The 22,333-nt window shown below is 37.5% G+C and overlaps 2 protein-coding genes across 3 annotated transcripts in view; both read right to left on the bottom strand.

The window, feature by feature from the left end:
• Nucleotides 1–941: 941 nt before the first annotated feature.
• On the bottom strand, nt 942–14,449 carry prkg3 (protein kinase cGMP-dependent 3). The gene is made up of 22 exons (XM_008397828.2): nt 14,173–14,449; nt 11,747–11,836; nt 10,891–10,953; nt 10,646–10,772; nt 10,191–10,357; nt 9,954–10,067; nt 8,880–8,985; nt 8,689–8,752; nt 8,445–8,522; nt 8,278–8,366; nt 7,762–7,827; nt 7,596–7,643; nt 7,437–7,478; nt 6,339–6,450; nt 6,069–6,205; nt 5,886–5,975; nt 5,377–5,518; nt 5,126–5,289; nt 3,752–3,868; nt 3,484–3,546; nt 2,980–3,055; nt 942–1,524 (listed from the first exon to the last, which is right to left on the bottom strand). The coding sequence occupies exons 2-22, from the start codon at nt 11,832–11,834 to the stop codon at nt 1,438–1,440; spliced, it is 2,040 nt and encodes a 679-aa protein (XP_008396050.1). The 5' UTR covers nt 11,835–11,836; nt 14,173–14,449; the 3' UTR covers nt 942–1,437.
• A 2,300-nt stretch (nt 14,450–16,749) lies between these two features.
• Nucleotides 16,750–22,333, bottom strand: part of LOC103457573 (phospholipase ABHD3-like) — a 6,983-nt gene continuing 1,399 nt past the window's right edge. For both annotated transcript variants that reach the window (XM_008397829.2, XM_008397830.2), the window contains exons 2-9: nt 21,826–21,986; nt 21,567–21,749; nt 20,594–20,639; nt 19,984–20,096; nt 19,732–19,905; nt 19,590–19,638; nt 18,355–18,520; nt 16,750–18,255 (exon numbers count right to left, since the gene is read on the bottom strand). In XM_008397829.2, the coding sequence (XP_008396051.1) occupies nt 17,999–18,255; nt 18,355–18,520; nt 19,590–19,638; nt 19,732–19,905; nt 19,984–20,096; nt 20,594–20,639; nt 21,567–21,749; nt 21,826–21,986 (1,149 nt within the window). In that variant the 3' untranslated portion in view covers nt 16,750–17,998. The remainder of the gene's footprint in view (nt 18,256–18,354; nt 18,521–19,589; nt 19,639–19,731; nt 19,906–19,983; nt 20,097–20,593; nt 20,640–21,566; nt 21,750–21,825; nt 21,987–22,333) is intronic.

Below are 22,333 nucleotides of genomic sequence, written 5' to 3'. Positions count from 1 at the left end.
CCAAAGATTGTGAACTATGGAACTAATGTTGTGATGGATAACCACTCTTCCCTTGAATTGCTTAATCTCTGCATTGCATGGAGTCCGCCAACTTCCTCAACCTGTGAACAGGCGTTTTAATTTGATTCCTCATCATTGATTTTGCCTCAGAAACAGCTTGTTTCACCCCACAAGCTTTCTGTAGGATTAAGGTTCAGGGATTGGGCTGGCAGCTTCATTATGTTAATCTTGTCGGTCTGGATCCAAGATGCTGCTCGCTCACTGGTGTGACGGTACTTCCTCTTCAGGATAAAGCAAAATGACCTCTTCAAGTATTGTGATATGTTAAAAGGGAATCCTGATGGGAAATTTTAAAAATGATGTGATATTTCTATTAAAGCTAGTTAATTATATCCCTTTTGCCCCGTGTATTTTATTTTATTTTTTCCAACAACTGGACTTTGTCAGGGCTCCCTACTGATGATATTGGTTTTATTAAGTTGCTTTCTAATCGTTACAGTATTCACTTAGTAAGAACTGACTTTCTTTGGTCACCCTAACGCAGAAACTTCTGGTTATTCTTTGAATTATAGTTTTCTGTTTTCTTCCTCATCTTCCTTGTTTTAGTTTCTGTTTGAAGGCATTTTGAACTTTTTTTTTAACCGTGGATGGTTTTCTGCATTTCTTAATATGTTTAGCTCTCTCTGATCAACATCACAATCACCCTGTTGTTCAGAACAATTTTAAGAACAATTGTATTCACTCAGAATACACAACGACTAATATTTACTGTACAAAACTGGCTGCATTTATCCTTTAGTAAAGGACGCAAGTTAAAACTGTTGGGTCTACTGGTTCTGTTGTAGGGCTTTTGCACCTACTAATAAATTAATTGCCATGTAGAAATATAATCTGTACACAAAACAGTGATTGATCCTGTTATTGTTTTTGAACACAACATATGACATGTATATTCATTTTATTTTCCTGCACAATTAAAAAGTAAGAAAAGACTTTTCACTGTAATTCTTCCTTACGTCGGAAGCATTTGATCACCTGGTGAGTATTCTTAATCGCTGCAAGGTGCCTCATGAATTTAACACTTACTCATCAGCTACCAAGTGCATTTGCGCTGAATATGAAAACACAGAGTCCTACCATTTTGCCTCTACACCTCCTCCTCGTCTGCGGAGGTACATTTGTGTGTGAGCCGACGCTCGCTGCAACAGAGGAGCTTCCGCACATATTGTCACAGTGACTCCCTGGAGCTTCAGTGTAATTGGTGTGAAAATTTGGTAAGAAATGTGTTGTGTGATATGTCAATACCCAGTAGCATTAATCTTCCTTTGGCCCCTTTAGAGGCTGAATAAACTAAGGTTAGTGTCTTTAATTAGGGTCCTTGTTGGGATGGCATGGACAAACCACCCACCATTCGATTCTTCAACCTAAACGTGAGAATTAGAAATCACGGTCCCATCCAGAAAACTCCTCTTCTGCCACTGAGTGGTCCAGAGGAAATTTATCAAAGTTGATGTAGCAGGGACCCTGAAAAAGAAGAAAGATTTTTTTTTTTTTAATTAACAATCACATATGAGTCTTGGAAAAAAAATATTTTGTTTAATCTGCACAATCCCTATGAATGGCAAAAAAAAAATTGTTTTGAAATCCACAATGTATTGAAACTAAATTAAAGGCTCACAATGACTCATTTTCTAATAAAGAAATCTGAAAATCTAGTTCCAGGTATGGGTTCAGGTTTCAGACAATATCACAACCACCAAAATAGTTTAAATACTTGAGACTCCCTTAAAAAAACGTTTACAACTTCATATTTTACTAGTTCAAACGCCCAAATGTACCTTAAGATGCATCAGACAGTGGAAACTGTCTTAGCACTGCTGCAGAAGTCAACATCCAATCCGCTCAGCGCAGATATCGTGTCAAGTAGCATTGTGCCTAAACATTTCAGCTTCCCAAGCTGCATTTTCTATTGGCCATTTAAAACACGGTCTATGGAAGAAATCAGCTAATAGGCAGATTTTCCACAGATAAATCTGCAAATAGCTTATCCTCGAATGCTGAAGATTGCTTAATCTCATGCAAAGCTATGCAGAGACTCTGCACTGATGAAGTCACCCTTTCACGCAGAATGCTTGAAGAAAAATTCACAGTATTGTGTGTGCTTCTTGTTTAATTTTAATACAAGTGTCTGGATGTTCCAATAAATAATAAAGTGTTTATCTCTGCAACATTCACTATGAGCAGCAGCTCACTGAATTTGAGGGCACTCTGCAACATCTTACTCTTCCCATTCAGAACAACAACTTCAGTGGGAATTTTTGCTTAATTTCCAGCTGAGAAACGAGAACAAGAATGTCTGAGTACAAAGAGAATCCACCATTACTCTGTCCTGACGCAGAGGCATACAGAGCCATTTTACACCTTTTATCGCAACCGACACGCAATTTACAAAGTCGTGGTGCATCATGAGCAACAACCGAGCTTCACAGGATTTGATATTTCACAACATAAGCCTCAGATCTTCAGAGTCATGCAAAAAACATTTTTCAGACATATCAGCAAATGTGGCAAGATAAGAAACAGTGTGACAGCAGCCTCAGGCTACTCCACACTGCGTACACTACCTTTTGCCTCACATACATTTTTTTTTTCTGACAAGGTATATTTTAAGCCTTTTTTTTATTATTGCTAGAGGTCCAACTTTTGTAACCTGAAATCTTTATAGTGCCAATTGTTAGATTATATTTCTTTAATATATTTTCACCCTTCTCGTTACATTTTAGATGTAATGATAGGTTTCAGTCCAACATTAGAGCTGCTATGTCCAAAATTCTGGAAACACAGTATAATTAAAAAGGACAGTAAATAATTTCTAGTAAACTGAAGTAAATCTGCTATCTGATATATTTCAGTTGTCTATAAAACACCTTCTGCTTCATCTAAACATAATAAAAAGTATTTTGTGATGTTTTCACTTGCCTTGCGGACGAGTCGTATGGTTGGAGCGTCGAGCTGACCCATACGCAGCTTGTGCCAGTTCATGCTGCTGTACCACCTTAAAAAAAAAAGACTAATTAGAGAAATATTTGATCAGGCTGTCTGTCGATTCATTGTGAGAATTAATATAATCTGATGATACCCTGACTCTCATATGGTCACAGCATAAAGAAAGAAGCATGTTTGTCTGCGTTTGCTCATAAATTATGCAATTATGTAAATTCATATAAGCTAATGCAATTTTGTAATACATGCCAATGTTTTAACACATTATATGGGTTGACTAAATGTGAATGCAGCCACTGCGCTACGAATAGTGCTGTGAACCCAGACCTGGCATGCACAAGCGCATTTTGTTTTCCGGCACAAATGTTCCATAAAGCTCTACTCAGCGTCTAATGCACCGAGTGCTGTAGGGGATGACACATGAACAGATGAAGGATTTTTAGACTCTGCCTCCTGGGGACGACTCGTCGCCATGGTTACCTGTGATGCCGGACATCTTTGATTCCATTCTTGGTGTTTCCTAACCTCTGACCCGGCCGAGGTCTATAAAGAGCGTTCAAAGAGACAGTCAATCAAAAACTGCATGAGCTCAAATAGCACCAAACAAAACACAACCAAATGCAACTTTACAGCCGTTCTCTTGATTTTGCTCTATTCAGCTCTGTTATGGTGAAATATTATCTTTAAAATTCCCAAATTTTAAGAGCCACCTTGCTCTGACATTATTTAGTTGGTTTTTTCTGCTTACCTGCACAGTTTGCTGATGATTGACTTTGCTGCCTCGCTCAGGTAAGGTGGAAACTTGAGTTCTCCATCCAAAATTTTGGAATAAATCTTCTGAGGCTCCGAGCTTGAAAATGGAGGACTGGAGGTTTAAAAGCAGAACAGAGAGTTGTTGGTAAATCTTTAGTTCAGACACTCAAGTCAACGCATAAGACGTCATCAATCCTATGTTTCTGCTGCCATCTGCTGGTAAATATTTTTTTCTGAATATGAAAGTGTTAGAAAATTATTTTGGTATGAAAAAAAAAACTGGCAATTTTTTTAAAGTAAATCAGCTCACAAAAGTACTCATGCCTATTGTACCTTTCCACACCTTGTTCAATTAAACTATCTATAGCCTTAAATAATTCCCATTCAAGAGGATCAAACACATGTAAAAGTACGGACTCCAGTCACATGAGACAAAAAATTGACCTTCATGGTTTACAGCAGCCATCTGAAATGGCTCTTAACATGATAAAAATGATAAAAATCAAACTGATTTTTTTTAACACATCATGGGTTTAGCGCTATTTTTTTATCTTTTTCATTGAATAATTGCATTGAAGTTCCTACTGACTCTAGGAGCACTTATGTAGCATGTGTTTTAATTACTGGTACTCTTTTCTTTTTTTTAATTATGTTGCCGGGTTTTATTATTTCTTTGCTTGTTTTTTTTTTTTAACATTATTTTTCACAAATATCAACATCCCATAGAAAAAAAATAGTTCCGTAATATTTTTGCATAAGTTTTACACCTTTCATTCATTTTAAAACCTAAACATAGAAATAAAATGTAAATTAAAATGACAAAACATATCCAATAGTACATACTTATCAAAAATCACAATGGTTATTTGGATTATAGAGGTTGCAGAATCCTGGACTATACATGTAATGAGCTTATTCCCATAAAAACATGGTAGAGGCAGCATCTTGCTAAGGGAATGTTTTTTTCTGGTCAGAGTGGAAGGGGAACAGCATCACTAGAAGAAAATTTGTTATAAATTGCAAAAGATTTGAGATCGAGACCAAGGTTCACCTTCCAGCAAGACAATGACAACGAAACTAAATATACAGTCAGAAGAACGATGAATAGTTAGATTAAATGCACCACATGTTTTAGACTGTTTTGTACACAATTTTCAAAACCTCCTTTATTTTATTTTATTTTTTTCCAAATGTGCAGTTATGCTCTACTTTTTATCTTGCTCAGTTTCTTCATAAAAAAAAAAAACACAGTGGCTGTAATGTAAAACAATGTGAAAAAAGTTGAAGCGGTATAAATACTTTTTCAATCTGAGAGAAAGTAGTGAGGCATAATTTGCTCTGAGGCCTGGATCCCTTCAAATGTAATTACCTTCCCACCAAAAGTTCAAAGATCAGGATGCCAAGTGACCAAAAGTCAACTGCGAAGTCGTGACCCTGGTTCTTGATAATCTCTGGAGCCATGTACTCAGGCGTGCCCACAAAGGAGTAGGTTTTCTCGCCACGCACCAGTTCCTTCGCAAAGCCAAAGTCAACCTGGGAAACAAAATCAGAATCTCTTCTAAAGCAAACCGTGAAAGAAATTTAGAGAGTTTAATGAGCCCTGAATGCCCAAGGACCCACCAGTTTGATGTAGCCTTTCATGTCCAGCATCAGGTTCTCAGGCTTAAGGTCTCTGTACATGATGCTCTTCTTGTGAAGGTAAGAGTAGGCCTCCACCACGCAGGCAGTGCAAAACACAGCAATGTGTTCATCAAATCGCCCTCTGTCATTACAGAGATGAAAAAGATTTTTAAAAAGAACTGCACTTCATTAACTTGGTTGGCAGTCTTAATATTCTTTCATTCGCATGTCTTAACCTAAGTTGTTGACTGCTCTTTTTTTCTTTTTTTTTGAAAAGCTATTGGGTACAAACGAGTAAATAAGACGGGTTTCGTACTTGCATGTCTTTTTTTGATTGATGTCATAAACATACAATTAATCCTAATTAAACCCAATTAAATTGTCTGAGATCCTGAAGAAAATCTTACATAAATATATTTCTTTCTGTTCTGTCTTATCAGATTTGCCAGATGTGATTCATTCATCCAATGTGCTGCTTTTCTATTTCACTAGGTTTTCGTTTTGCTTACACTTCTTTGAGCTTGGTCCAGATCTCGCCACCACCACAGAACTCCATCACCATGTAGATGTACCTTGTATCTTTAAATGCTGCATGAAGTCTACAAACGGCAGAGAGAGAAATTATTTGTGTTTAATTTTGTGGTTGTACAACGTCAAAAAAAAATGCAGACAGTATATTGGATGGCAATTACTTCACAATGAAGTCACACTGGATCGCTTTCAGGATCTTCTTCTCAAACAACATGTGCTCCTCCTGTCTCTTGGAAACAATTTGCTTCTTGCTGACTCGCTTCATGGCGTAGTATTTCCCATTATTCACTGTGGCCATCTGAGCTCAACAAAAAGACGACATAATTTTTTACCAAACATGAAGCTACTAGAAGCCACCGTTTCCATCGCAATGCCACTTCTGTAAAAGTTGGTTAGTGCACTCATCCATAAGACGAACTGGCAACACCTACCAGCTGCACACGACCAAATCCTCCAACTCCAAGTGTGACAGGATCTCCTTGATAGCGTCCCTCCTGGTATAAAACAGGAACCAGATCCTTAAACTTCAGGCTGGAGCTCGGACTAAAACAGAAAGAAACGCATTTTCCATTTTAAGTAAGTAATTTGTAGCATTTATGTTTGCTTGCAGCATGAATTTTGGAGGGTGAAGTCAAGTCCAAGTGTATTTATGTAACAGATATAATCAGGAATTACTAAGATGCAATCAAAGAATTAAACCCAATCCAACATTTCAAGAACAACCCACATGAATTCCTTTGGAAAACTAGTTTCTGCTCCATGTGTTACACCTGCTGAGGTGGTGGCCCCACTAAAATAGCTGATTGAGAATGTATAGTAGGTGGTGTGCTAACAGAGGCTGGACAGCAAAACCCAAAAGTCGAGCAAAGCTTAGAGCTAATCTGCAATAAAAGTATAGCACAACGCTGCTTTCCTCTTCCAATCGCTGTTCCTTAACATAACTAATATAACCAAACTAATTACTTGCAGGTGTGAGTGCTTATGTAGAACGGATACCCTGAAGAAAGAAACTGCAGTGTTCTGAGTCATGCTGGAGACATTAGCAAACCGGCGGCTAACAGCTTTCTAAAACTGGTGTGAGATAAACTGATGCAGCGGTAATTGCTTGACTTAGACTTGAAGCAATGGTGAAAGCAATTAAAGTTAACACCACCATATTATCGAGTACAACAGTTGGTTACCACAGAAACGAAACGGAGTGTGAATTTTGTCTTAAGTAAATATTTGCAAAAACAATCTACTAACAAAAAATCTAACCATGATGTGTTATTTTAACAGCGAAAAGATATGTGTGAAATTATCCTGAATGAATTTACAAAAGAGTTTGGCAAACAGCTCTAATTTAATGCAAAAAAAAAAAAAGAAGGTGGTTCTGAGTTTCTGAACTTTGGTTTTGACATCATTAAAGTCTCTTAAGAACATTGTAAAGATGTTAACATACTAGATGATAAATATGGGCTTCTACATGTTCTTCCAGCCTGCAGGCACCAAAATCTTCGAGGCTTTAGTTTTCTTTCATTGTAACTCACCCTGGCTTTTCTGGACCTTGCGCCTCTTTCATCACTTTGGAGCTAAAAGTAAAATAAATAAATAAATAAATAAATAAAACAAGATGGAAAATAGCAATAAACTAGCTGGTAAAATATTTTCACAGTACGCTTTTGGGATCTCAGAAAATAGTCACATACTCGTCAAACAGCTCGAGGTGCTCTACTGGGATTGTCTCTTCAAAAACCCTTTAAAAAACAGCACAGTCATGTTAACAAGTGGCAAATCACTGTCTAAAAATAAATGATGCCAAGGTAACAGAAACAAAGAGGAAATGCCCATCCAAAGCTTGACTGACTGACTCACTCCTTGTCAATAGAGAAGCATGTAACAGGGCCATCGGCCGTGCAGGTGGCAGTTCTCAAGATCTCTCTGTGAAAACAAAAACAAGCAAGCATTTAAAAATATTTCCATTATCAGTATAATTGATTACATTTTCAATAAGTCAAACAAAAACTCCTTTGTCAAAAAAAAAGAAAAATCTGATTGCTCATTTTAGAAAAGTTATGGCAATAATAATCCTTCCATGTGGTTAAAACAACACAATTATTATTTTTTGGTTTATTATTTACATCATGCAACATAATAAAAGCCCTAAAATGCATTTAATATCATAGTTAAATGCATTTTAACTGTTTGCCTAAGTTTTTCTTTTGTCTTTAAAGTCTCCAAAATGTAAAAAAAAAAAAAAAAAAAAAAATCTGCAGATTTTGACTGAAAAATGGTAAATAGGGCAGCATTCAAGGCAGGTACACACATCTTCACGTCTATTTTCAAGGTAAAGTACATTTCCTCAGGCGGTTGCTGCATTTGTATGCTTACCGTATGAGGGCCTGCTCTCCGAAGTGCTCCCCTTTTCCCATCCTTCGAATCTGTTTCTGTTGTCCGTTCACGTTCTTGCTCACCAGAACCTGTGAGGACAACACAACTGAGATCAGTGGAGAAACTCTTATGTGTCGGTTTACACACACATTGTAACATGAAATTACCTCTCCTTTGAGGATGATGTAGAAAGTGTTTCCTTCTGTTCCTTCTTGAACTATAACCTCTTTATCCTGAAACTTAACCTGTAAAAAAAAAAAGAATTAAAGATTTATGTAGCAATTATTGTATGATCAGTTGTTTTGACTAATAATATAAAGTATATATCAATCATCCGATCCCTATGTGTTTAATAAATGTTTAATAAAGTGCATGTTTGTCATAAGAGGTTAATGACATAAAGTTACGGACCTCCTCCATGGAGTCAATAATTTTGGACAACTGCGCATCATTCAGATCCTTGAGAGTACGAGACCTGCAGCATGTTATTAAAATAGTAGAATCAGACATAATTCTGTTTGTAAAGTAAAAGAATGAAAAAATAGGACCACCTAAGAACAATTCAACAGATCCCACATCAGCTGGAGGACAATGAAACTCACGTCTTGAGGAAACCCATGAGCTGCTCTCGTTTCTTCTTGGACTTGTTAGTTATAATCGTCCTGTACGTCTGTCGCTCCATACGCCACAGATGCACATGTGTCTTAGCTGATTAAGGATGTGAACACACAACGAGGTCAAAACTTCTCAAACTGAATAATAGAAACACAGTCTTTCCAGGTGTTTTTCCCAATACTTCTTGTTCTTACAGTCCTGCATGGTTAAGGCAATTTCATTGTAAGGTTTGTTGCTATGTGACATTTATTCTAAATTTAAGGAAAAACAATGCAACGCCTTTCAGTGAATAGCTGTTAATAAGCTGTTTGCTACAAAGACATAATTCTGTTCGTCAAACCAAATCGAGCTGGTTCTGGTTCTGAGGCTCGGAGTTCGTCCAAGATTAATTTCTCCTCTCAGATTACAATTAGAGATCAAAAACAAAATTAGGCCATTAAATCAACTTTGTTTTTTTGGTTGTTTCTTTTGATTAATTAATCATTAATGAATTGATTTTAGTTTGATAAGTAATATATTCAGGGCTTGATTCTATTAAGAATAAGGCTTCCTGTTATTATTTAAATAAAATGTTTATTAATTACGTTTTGCTCTCAATAAAATAAAAATGCTGAGATAAACTCCAAAGATATTTGATTGGATATTTCAGGAGTTCATCACTATATGTGAACATATTAATTTTAATATTGTGAGACTGTTTGGTTAGTAACTTTAATATAAATTAAACATACAAGGAGGTGCCAAAACCAAAGGCATGTAAAAATGTCCTTCTTCCACATATTTCATTCAATGTCATTTGATTTTGACCAAAACGTATGAAAAATTCTACAATCCAAACACGTCTTCCACAACTGATTATATTTACTATCGTATTACGATGGAGTTATTGAAGCCATTTGTTCATCACATTAAAATCTACAAGAAAGATGCCACACTTATTGATGTTCAGGGCAAACGTAAACTGCTACAATGCGGCATAAAATCACCGAATTAACAGTTATCATCTGAGATTAGAGACAAATCATCACATCCTAATGCATCAGTACAGCGAAGAATCTAACCTTTGACTGTCGCTGTCCTTTTGCAGTTGTAGAGGATGGCCAACTCTCCGAAAACGTCTCCTTTCGTCAGAGTCCTCAGGTCGCGACCCGACTGAGTCACGATGAGTTCACCAGCTGAAAAGAGCAAATACCTCTGACGTTGCTTTCTGGATAGGTTAAGAGTAATGTTCAGTTTTTAATTTCAGGTTTATTGTTATCGTGGCACACAGAGAGCCTCGCGTCCGGACATGATCCCACCTGCCACTATGTACATGCTGTCTCCCTCCGATCCCTCCTTAATGACTTCTTCGCTAGGTTTGTAGTTCGATGACATTAAGAGGTCCACCATCATGGCTATTTGCTCATCGTCTAGGCGGCTCAGGAAGTCGTTCTTCTGGATGGCTTTAACAATAAGATTTGTCTCACTGCAGAAACAAGCAAACAAAAAAAAGTCACCTTGAATGTAAGATCACAGATCTCATCGAGAGATCCAATCACCAAACACAGCATGTGTACTCGGGGGTCTGATAAATGAAAAAGAAGATGGGAATTTTTACCCTTGGTCCAAATCATTCACTTTCCCTTAGCACTACTTTATGTAGAAGTATTCATTATTTTTTTTAAATGAAGAAGGGAAAAAAATGACCCAGATTGGCCCCAGGAGTCCTGGAGGGATGGCGTTGTCAAAAGCAGTGAGCAGTGTTATTCCTGACCTGGCAGTCTTCTTAACCATGTTGCTTAAAATTTCCAGTTTCTCTGGAATTGGTTCAGGGGCCATAACGGCAGCTCGACTCGTCCTGAATTCAGGCTCTGTTTCATTAGCAGTCTGGGAGGGAAACTCTGTGGAGAGGCAGACAGACAAGAACAAACAAAAGACCAGAGATCATCATCAAAAATCACTTCAACCAGCTGATTAGGTGCATCAGGTGTGTAGTTGATGCCCATGTGGGCCTCATACCAAGATCATGGTACTGGCTCTGCAGCTCCTGCAAAAGTTTTTCTTTGTCTTTCAGCCGTTGCTCTGTGAAATGGGAGTAAAGATGCTTGTTTACTGTACAACGTATGGTTGAAAACGTGCATTTTTACCAAAAACATTGTTTTGCCAGAGAGAGCACATCAACAGAAGAAAGCAGTCAGACAAAAAGACTTTCTATCTCAAGCAACAGAAATAGCAGGAGTCATTCCTTAAAGTCCCATTGAAGAAACTTTTCTAATTTCCTGTAGGAGGTGGCTGTGCTGCAGTGCTAATGCAAACTTCTACACAACTACAAACGTGCAAATGATATTTCAGCTTCACTTTTTTACATCTTCTTCTATACCAGCATTAAATGTATAAGCAGCTCTAAAAAATATACATTGCTTTTATGTATATGTATATGTATACATTGCAGAGTGCTGCTTTCCAGTAATGCTGAAATGTTTCAGTAAGTTCATTAATCTATGAGTTCAAATTACAATACATCAAAAATATGTAGGTACAATAATTAATCAAAGAATATGAATTTTTAACCCCACCCTACACAAAAACTTTACACAGATTTTCAGTAAACATTATAATATACATAAACATATATTATATATTACAATATCCAACCACGTGATCTGAAGCATGTTATAAGAAAGAAAATACACTGTTTGCATGTACTGCTAGCAGTAGTTATATTATTCGTTTCATATTGTGCAAGCATGTGGAGACAGTGGGCAGGTTACTGCATCAACTCGTTGACTTTACCACTTTACATACAATTTAATTGAATTAAGTTCATACAGAATGCAGATTAACCAAGAGGTGATATAATGCTTGCTGTGCTCACCCAGGTCCTTATTTTGCCTCTGCAGCTCCTGGTTGATCCGACATTGTTTTTCCAGCTGCTGCTTCAGCTCTTCCAGCTGTTTCTCCATAGCTACAAAGAGAAGATAAGAGATGTAGCAAATTATCTGAAATAATGACAACATACACATAAGTTTTCTACTTATAGAAACACAAAAGGTACAGTGCCATGAGAAAGTAACATTAGGATATTTCATTAAATAACTAGTTCTTAATTGCTGTTGCCAGTTAATTCTCTGTCTAATTAAGGGGTTTTGTAAAGAGGCTGATTTTCTCCAGTTAAGCGCCAAATATAACCTTGTTATGTCCATGAATTTATTTTTACTTTTGTGTAACCAAATCATTAGGTGTTGCAGATTTCTGCCCATGTCCCTCTTGCAAATGAGATCTGGATCTCAAATGGAGTTTTACCCGGTTAAATAAAGGAAAGACAGAAAAAGAAAAAAATTAAATAAAATATGTAAAGAAATTAAGTTACACTTGAGCGGTCTCTTTCTGATTGAGAAAGCCTGCACACATACATCAACAGTGTCAAGAGCCTGCGATATCTCCCACTTTCTGCCTTCTTTTAGCATCTTGCATGCTGCTTTCAAGGTAAACTTGCCTGGACAGTAACACCTCAGCATTTTGGTAAGTGTTTTGAATTTCTGTCTTGTAGACTATTTTCTTTCTGAAAGTCTTACGCACCTCTTTCAAACTTACTGTAAGGAGCTCAACTAACTAAATGTCTGCGATTTTAAACTTAAAAATGCTGAGTAATCGATCAAACATACAATATGTCCGATTGTAATTTCAGTCATTTTGGGAGGAGTAATTTATTCTCCACCAGAAAGGACCGTTTTTCATTTTTATTGTGCATTTATAATGGCTGAAATTTTCAGTGGTGCTAAAACTTAGATTGAACTGCTGACTGCCAAATCGTGTCGTAAAGGTACATAAGGGGGAAATCGTTTGAACTGTCAACGTCCAGGGTTTATTTTCAACAAATCACCAGCACTGCCTGTGAAACAACATGAGGTCTGCTGAATAATGCAAGCTAATGATGGACAGTCAACAGGGTTGCATCCTGTCAGCTTTTACTGGAAATCCTTTGCAGTTCTTATTAGTGACAAACATTTCAAAGTGATTGCATTGTGGGTAACTTTACTTTTTTTAACTTTGTGCTTTCACGGAAATATGACGCTGTAAAGGGCTGCCAATAAAAGTTATTCTTTATGCTTGAGTGAAACTAGTCATCTAGCTCCTCTGCTTTTTCTCCCCCCCAGCAGAGATCAGCTGTTTACACAAGCTCTGCAGATATGGTTCCTTCCCAGATATTAGGAGGATGATTATGTCACTATTGACGGGAACTCCATGGGAATTGTTTCAAACAATAGGTGATTGGCTCCCTGACCAATAAACTGAAGATGGACCTCTGTAAAAATCGACATGTTTGCTCTCGCTCACGGCGCACTTCACGTGACCCCGAATATATTGCTGCCTCACCCTGAACATTGGACGGCTCTGAGATTAGACGAGGAGTCAAAGCAAATTGTAAAGTTGTAGGGCAGCAGAGCAGCACGCTTTGAGTGGAGGTCACTCGGAAGATGGCGAGAAGTTAGATAACTCATAAAAATCACATGCTTTAAGCTTCAACTCAGTGACGGAGAAAGCGCAGCTGCGTAAACCTGCTGGTACAGAGTCAACAGACGTGGGCAAAATCAAAACTGTCCCTACTTCCTGCAAATTACAAGGATTTGCCTTTAAGCATTTTATTAACCGGCTCGTACAGCACAAGCACACAAGAGAGCTGTGCACAAACACATTTTGTGAGCTTTCTAGGAACTAAATGCTATAAAGAAGTACAGCCAAGGGACAGAGTGAGGAGATAACCTCCAGCTCACACAACATTAAATGAAAACCACCAGGCAGGTGTAATCGAGACAGACTCTATAAATATTTGCAGCTTGTGCATTCACAGATTTATTTTTTATTTATTCTTTTTTTTTCCAAAATAAGACCATGTGAAGGTAATATAAACAATCTTAATGTACCAAGTGATCTGTGCTGGAAATGATACTTGGAGGTGTCGGGATGGGAAATGCATTCTTCAGCTGTGCAGCAGGAAGATGATGCCAGCTATCATTATACTGATCCAGCCATTGCACTGTACACTTCCTGCTGCTTTATCAATAATTCATAGGAATGTGTAACTACAGCTGGATTCTCAGAAGGCATACTGAAATAGTTGGATATAATTAACATCCCTTCTATATTAGGACTGTATTAGATGTTTGGTGTGATAGCAGTAAATAGACACTGGAATAAAAACAATTGCTTGTCAGCATCTAAATATTCAGATGTTTCCAGATTGTACACAACTAGAAGTCGCGGAAAAAAACTGTAGCATGGTCAAACAGACAGACTTACCTGCAGGAGGTATAGATGAGTACTGAAGCTGAGCACCTGTCCAGCTTAGTCAGGCCGCATGGATCAAAGGAGCCAAACAATCAACTTGGCCTGGCCCCAGAATAACCACTTCAGCTGTGAAGAAGTTTCACTTCTGAACCTGCTTGATTCCTAGACGGTCTACAGTCTGCAGCCCTTCTGGCATTACCACCTATTCCCTCTTTTGTTTTTTTTTTCTACCCTCGCACACTTTTCCGACCTCACATTGCAAAGTCTGTGTTTCTCTCCACTCCGGCTTTCTCTCGTTCGTTCCCCCCTTTCCTTCTCTTTCCATATCTGTCAATCTCAGCAGCTATAGTGTTGAATCATTAACCCGTAACCTGAGGCTCCGCCCATCACACCAGGCAGGTACAGTAGGGAAGAGAAGGATGGTCTGGAGAGAAAGTTGAAGATGAGAATGATTTATGTGACATTAATTGACGAAATATTATTTTGCTAGTGCGTTGCATAAAGAATTCAAACATGAGAACCATAAGGAATGACAAAAGAGGATGGGTGGGTGAACATAAATCAATTTTATGTATTTTTTTATTATAGAAAAAGCTTTCTTCTACTTATTGTAACCATTGTATGATATTGTTAAAATTAGGATATGAAAATGTGTTGCATAACACTTTCCGCAACATATTTCCATGCATTTCTCTAGGTTCATCTAACCTAGGAAAGGGTTAGACAAACGTCTTACTATGTTAGATCGGTTAGGAATAACCAAATTATTTCCATTTGCAAAATGGCCGAATGACAAGGGAGATTTTTTTTTCATTATTATTTATTATTATTCACTTCAGACTTGGCTGCTGAACAAAACCAACAACGTCCTGGATGGGTTTGCAATGCGACTGACTTTGAGCTATAACTAGAGTCTCTGTCTTGTTGGCAATTAAAAGAAGAAAATTGCTAGAAAGTCACTAATCCTGGGTAAAGGCAGACAGGTTGTATAGCTGGTGGAGCTAAACATATACAACTGAATGTCTTCTGCAGAGACGTAGGATTCGTCTCTGAAGAATCAAATAATTTGAATTAACATAAGGATATAAAAAAATAAAATAAAAAAAACAACAGATCCAGAACTGAACCTTGTGGAGTCCCATAAATATGTAGAGACAGTATCAAAGAAGTTATTGTCTATCCTTACTGAGACTGTCTTAATGGACAAAATATAATATTATGTTGCTCCCCCATACTTACGGATTGGTGGTCTGAGTCAGACCGCATTTTTTTTTTTTTCTCCAAATGTCATGCTGGCCATTTTGACCAAACAGTTCAATTTCAGTTTCCTAAAACAAAATTTGTCTCTAAAGGTTCATCTGTTTGTCCATGAGTGACTTTGCAAAGTTTCATTTGTTTAGAAGTGGCCTCTCAGTCTATGTCCATACTCACTTCAGTATGTATCACTTAACCTATAGAAGCTTACAAAGCCACGACATAACCATCTGTATTTTACCAAACTGTTTAAAGGTCTTCAGTGTATAAACCTTTCAGACTTTAAGGTAAGAAAGAAAATGCCCTTCTTTTTCTTCTAGCATTTAACTAACAGAAATAATGTTGGTAGTCCTAATCTAAAACAAGAAGTTTTTATGTCAAACAGTGGAAAAAATAACTCATGATGTATTTTAATAGAAAAGACATCATGAGTAATTTGAAAACAACCATTCTTTTCTCATTATTCTCATATTAAGTTGCTTTCCTCCTTACACCCACACAGTAGGAGCTGTGGACGGTATTAAGAGGTGAGGGCAATCAGTTCAACTCTCAGATTCCAATCTACAGGAGCTGTTTGTTTCTATTTTTTCCACAAAGTAAATGCTGCTTCAGACCTCTTCGTATTCCAGACCACAACTGAATCTAAACGAGGGTTTGGAGTGGTTAGGATTGTGACAGAGGGCGTGGGGCTTTATTGTTCCTGGTTAATTATTGATGTGTTTCTGGTTAATCAGCTACATTAATGACTCTACCGCGGTGAGATAAAAGGCCTGGGATCTGAATCGGTGAAACCGGAGGCAGCTGGCTGTCAGGATCGCCGTGTGTCGTGACATTTTTACATAAAGACGAACCTCATGTTATGCGTCAATTAAAACCATCTGAATTATTTGTTGATGCAGATCTTAGTCGCTTAACTTTTAATGGAGAAAAATGTTTGATGCCATTTGGTGCCTTAAACCTTTTGCACATTTTGACAGAGATAATCCATCTAAAACCTGATCATTATTTCTGTTTCTACTATATTTTCTATATTTATTGAGATACTTATTTTATTCAACTATTTGACTTGCCTTTGAGAGTTGCTATTTCTTTTTTTGTATTTTGTTTTGCTTTTTTGTGCTCAATGACAATAAAGGGAATTCTGATTCTGAAAGTTAACTGTTATTGGGATTTTAAGAGTAGTGTTTCATTATGAAGTGGACAAAAATAATACATTGCTTTCAAATATCTGTGAACAATAAGATGTGTAGATGTGAGCTGTGACTACATGAAAAACTGAAGGGGCATGAATTCCGTTGCAAGGCAACCAAAGATGTAAATCAACCAGATAAAATGTAAACTCTTCAGATGCCATTCTTTATTTGTTTCTACAAGATTCAGTACATCAACATAGAACAAATTATTTACACATTTGTGTATTTATATGTGTGTCTAATGAATAACAATAAAAAGTATGATTGTGTTTATAGCTCTGACAAGTGAAACAAGGGCAACAATGTCACTCAAAAACATAAAAACCCATTTTAAACATGAGCAAAAAAATGAAATGTCAAGGTACACGTTGTTAAAGGCCAACAATGAACAATTTTAGCTGCAATGATTTATTCATGGCCATAAATGATGCATGAAATCACTTCTCACTAAGAGTGACCTAAAATATAAAATAATGGAGGCATCTGTGATGAATAAAACTTCATTCCCACCTGGATTTTTATCACGTTGAAGTAGGACCCGTTCATCCTACTTTAACATGTCGATACAATCGTGAAACATGTCAGTGCTGCCACAAGAAATAAATTTGAAACGAGATCTCTCAAAACGCCTTCAGGAACAGCCTAGTAGATTTTCACAGACCAAAATTTTCTTCATTCATCTGTCGCTTTTTCATTGAACAACATGCAATCGGTCAACAAACGGCAAATCGTAGCAAAACAAAACTTTTTAATACTTCACATTCTTCCTGACAGAAGAACCTAATATTTTAAGTGCACAGAAAGATCAAGTGTGTGTCTTATACACTTTTTACTCATTTACGTTTTTATGTACTCTAAACTGCAAACAAGCAAACAGTACATAATTTGAGGTATTTAAAATACCTTGATGAGGAAGCAATGCTTAAAATCCTTTATATTAATACCAGAAAGTAATGAAAGTAGAGCAGTTCTATCTTAAACATTCTTCTTTTTCTATGTAATTTGTTTAAAAAGGCAATTGTTTTTTTTTTGTTTTTTTTTTTGCTTTTTATTTTTTGCACACATTACTTTGCTCCGTGTCCGGGGTGGATTTCGGTGGAGGGGAAACAGGAAGCAATTAACATTCCAAAAAATCATTTAAAAATATTTCTTTCATTTGTGCAAAAGCTTTTCACATGCTTCAGGACTTCATACCTAAACACTTGAAAAGTGGCTTTCCCTGCAATGGATTTTAAATTAGTTTGTTTTGCTCCCGTCTGAGGTAGATCAGCAGGGCTGAGATGACGTCAAAACATTTGGGTGGACGGCCAAAAGCATGCAAGGCAAAAAAAAAAAACACAAAAACAATACATTTCAGTGACTTTTTTTTTTCTTCTTTTCAAGATTAAGCTTCACTGACTGCTGACATCTCTGCTTGGTTTTTCTCCACCGTCACTATGTTGTTGATTCGGCTCGTCTTTCCCCATGCCGCAGGCTCTCTCGATGTCCTTCGGGTGTTCAAAGACCGCCTGGACAAACTGACCGAACAGGCGCTCCATGTAGCTCTCCCCGCGAGGAAACAGACCCTGCAAGAAGGCAATGTGTCCGCCGTGAGCCGTCAGTAGCAGGGCAACGTTTGGCAGCGTCTGGACTATGGAGACTGGGAACGCTGCAAAAGCCGCAGACACATTCAGAAAGGTCAGAGACATTTGGTATGTTGCGAAGTTAGTAGGTCTGTGAGGACCCGACCTTCCTGTCATCTACTCACTACTCTGTGGAGAGAAAGGGTCGTCGGCAGCATTGAGACACAGGATGGGCACGGCAGTGTGGGGGAGCTTCTTAGCTGGGCTGGCATCGCGGTAGTAATCGATACACGACTTGTAGCCGAATACTTGCGAAGTGAAACGCTCGTCGAACTCCCGGATCGTTCGCGCCTGGAACGGAGAACAGGATTAGACGACAGATTACGGGAAAACAAACGCTCAACTCATGCTCTTATTTTCATTCTTCTCTACTTCCATTTCGTACCTGTAAGCACATCATTTCATAGATATCTACTTAAATCATGGCAAATCTGATTTTATCTGTTATGGGAGATAAGGTGTCGTAAAGATGTTCAAATCTCAGGTACAATCTGAATCAGCTGTATTGCACTCTAATCCCTTTTACTTTGGTCCTGGTTCGTTGAACCAGCAGACTCAAAAAGACAGATAAGAGCCCCTTTTCAAACCAAATTAAATGAGTGACCTCCAGCTCACAAATATAAGACATTAGAGACTTATAAGCAAATATAGAAAATGACTTAAAATCGTTTCTTGTCAAAGCTGGTGCAGAACCTTTCCCACAGCAAGTTGTGTCCATTTGCTCTTCATCTCTTCATCATTCACAAATTAACTCCTTTCATTTGCTAAAGAAATTAAGTGGAGGTTAAAAACCTACACTGAAAAAAAATCTATAATATAGCATACATTTGCACCAGTCCCGTGTGAAAATTACACCAGTCATTATATGTGAAATACATCTTATGAATGTTGCAGTCCAACTTAAATGCCTTATGAAATAAAAAAAAACTGAAGTGTATGGAGGAGTAACACCACTGTAACGGTTTAATCGGTGTTAATTAAGATGAATAAGTCATGACTGCAATTCCCTCCATTGACCACTAGAGGCCCTACTAGAGAAAAATGTCATGGTACGACCTGTTTTCTCAGATGTTTTTTAATTATTGCACTTAGAGTGACTAAAATAAGCTTATTAGAAATTCTGATCAAGTTAAAAAGTAATGTACAATTTAAAAACATTTCAGTTATATTTGTTCATCAAGGGGTTTTTCTTTATGTGGGATTTGTTTTTCTCCACAAGGCAAATGTGCTAAAATAAAAGTAGAATTTTTCTGCATTTTAAATTATGATATGATGCTACGATATTAAAAGAGGAACTTATATTCGTTACCAATGGTGTCAATAAATCAAGTTACAAGAGAGGATGTTCAAAGAGTCGTACCTTCAAGACATAGTCGACATCCACCACTTTCTCCAGAATCTTCCTGTGCCTGCAAGAAACAAGGCAACGTTTAGTTTTCTATAAAATCTCACTCTACACACTTAACTGTGGCTAACTTGAATGTTACAACAAACTGTGCGACCTGGTGACTTTTTGGCGAAGGCCGTTAGTGAGGTGTTTGTTGAAGAGGAGCCAGTTGAGAGGCTCCTCCATTGAGTCGGACGACTTCAGCGCATCCCAGGCGACGGAGATGGTGATGCCTGCCACCATTCCCGACTCTGTGCGCTTACGGGCCAGATAGTTCAACAATATCATACTGCAGAGGAGAAGAAGGGCCGGGAAATAATTAGAACAGGGTCAAAGAGATGCGCTGAGCTGGTCGCCAACCACTCACCCTCCAAGAGATACACCAGCACCCAGAACCGGAGCCTGAGGGTACATGTTTTTCACATGCTGCACAACTTGCTCCAAATCTGAAGTGTTGGCAGCGCAGTAGGTGACTGGGGTCTGAAAGAGGTACAGATTCAAAGGAGAAGTGTTGGATTCACAGCTAAAAGGAGGGCTTTTATTTATCATCATCATTACTGGCAACTCCCACACTGCAGTTGCTCTAGCAAAACCCAGGGGGTCTTTAAACAACATTACTAAAACCAGTGTGCTTATAACAAACATTTAAATCCACAAAATGTTTTATTTTTATGTTTAACTCACTAAAATCAACAAAAAAACATAATATACAATTAATATTCACTAAATTATTCTTGAAATTATTTTTATTTTCTAACCATGTGAATGAACTTTTGAAAAGAAAAAAAAAATTGTATATTTTTTTTAGAAAAAATATATTTATGGTACATCTTACAATTTAAAAAATACCTTCTGAATAAAAACATTTTATGTAAGCAGAACTACTTCAGATCAATCGCATTTATGAGCTACAAAAGTGGCTAAATCTGCAGTGCTGGTCACTAAAACAGCGTCTCTTTGAGGTTCATATTACATACCAACAACTCTTCTCCTCCTACTCCTCTGTTGTTGAACACCACACATCTGGAAAAAGAAGAATCAATACAAGGAAGTTAAGTCTGTAGGACAGTTGAAATTAAATAAATATTTCCTTAGGATAGATTAATTTATCTATTTGATATTACTGTCTGAACAGAAACTAGTTTCGACAGCTCTCTCCGCAGACTTTTGGATGTTACAGGAGCCCCTTAGCACTTACGCTGGGAATTTTTCTTTTAATTAAATATAAAATTTTTACATATTGGTAACTCTTAATATTTATTTTTACTTCATGCAAATGAGACAGATTTAAATGCTTATTGTTTTCTAAAATGATCAGAGTAACTTGACACTCTTAATTTGTCCATGACTTCCTGTGTGGTGCAGAAGCCCATATCATATATATTATGATATTACATGTGTAATATGATATTTCTCACACCTACAAGAGACTACTTTTCAATCCATTAAAATAAGGCAGACGTTTTGATTTTTCCAAAGTCACGAAATAGCTACACACAAGTTAGAACAATGATTAAAAAGAGACGGCTCAGGTCTGAACATGTGGTCAAACGCTACTGGGACTTAATGAAACACACATTTAACTTTCTTTATTTAGATGTGGTATGAAAACAACCTAATGCCCGCTGTTATATATGGTGGAGAATCCATGACTCTGCAGGCCCATTTCTCTTACAAATTCCCTCGAAACCATGTTAAGAGGGCAACGTATTGTCAACTCTTTGAAAGATCAAGACTTTTCAAATAAAATCTGGTGGACTCAAGATTGTTTTCTCACTCTTTTGAGTAAATGGATTCGAATAAATATTGGATTTTTTCTGAGTAAGCTTATGCTACTTAGCAGATAATTGAAAGCTTTTAGCACATTCTTTTCAGCTGCATCAAGGAGTGTATGGTACATCTATCCCTAATTCTTTTCCTTTTTTTATTAAGAGCAGAAGCAAAGCTGACCTGTAGCCCCGACTTGTTGCCTGGCTAACAGCATGAAGCACGTAGGGCTGCTGGCTGTTCCCCGTCAGTCCTGGGAGGATGAGCACAGTAGGTCGCGCGCAAGAGTCCGGGTAGGTCTCACTGGTATGATTGTCAACCCAGTCCAAGGAGATCTGACCACCATCTGTTGTACGAATCAACTCACTGAAAAGAAATGAAGGCAAAAGTAAATTACCAAAGGCAAAAAAGTAAATCGCATAAATAAAAGGCTTCCTCTTACTTGCGATAAGAGACAGGGGGTCTGGATTTAAGGAGCGCACAGACCAGGGTCTGCAACCGTCCTCCCCAGCACCAGGGAGTGGGACAGAAGCGCTCGGCTACCACAGGACAGTGCTTTTTGAGGAATACACTAAAAGCTTCGCTACATATCAAGGCAGGAGTCTGAAAAGAAAGAGAGGACAAGTAAACTCTGAAATAAACAGAAAAGGTGTTGACATTAAAATCAAACAAGAATGTCTGCAGCCATAAAGCATTATGTAGCCAAAGCATATAGGGTCTTAGTATTGATCAAATGTAAGTAGCCGTAAAAATCTGCACTTCTTAATTTTGAAATTTACCAGATTAAAGAATTGCATAGCTGAGTTTGTCATTATTTATGGAAAACACCATAAAAACAGCATCCTGCAGATTGTGAACATGTACACTACATGAACTCCATAAAAGATTATAATCAGGGGTGAAAGTAGTTTTAAATTCTTGGGGGTACTATGGCAAAAATAATATATATA

The sequence above is a fragment of the Poecilia reticulata genome, linkage group LG21 (assembly GCF_000633615.1).
Source record: "Poecilia reticulata strain Guanapo linkage group LG21, Guppy_female_1.0+MT, whole genome shotgun sequence".
NCBI lineage: Eukaryota > Metazoa > Chordata > Actinopteri > Cyprinodontiformes > Poeciliidae > Poecilia > Poecilia reticulata.
This window is presented reverse-complemented; position numbering and strand designations above follow the sequence as displayed.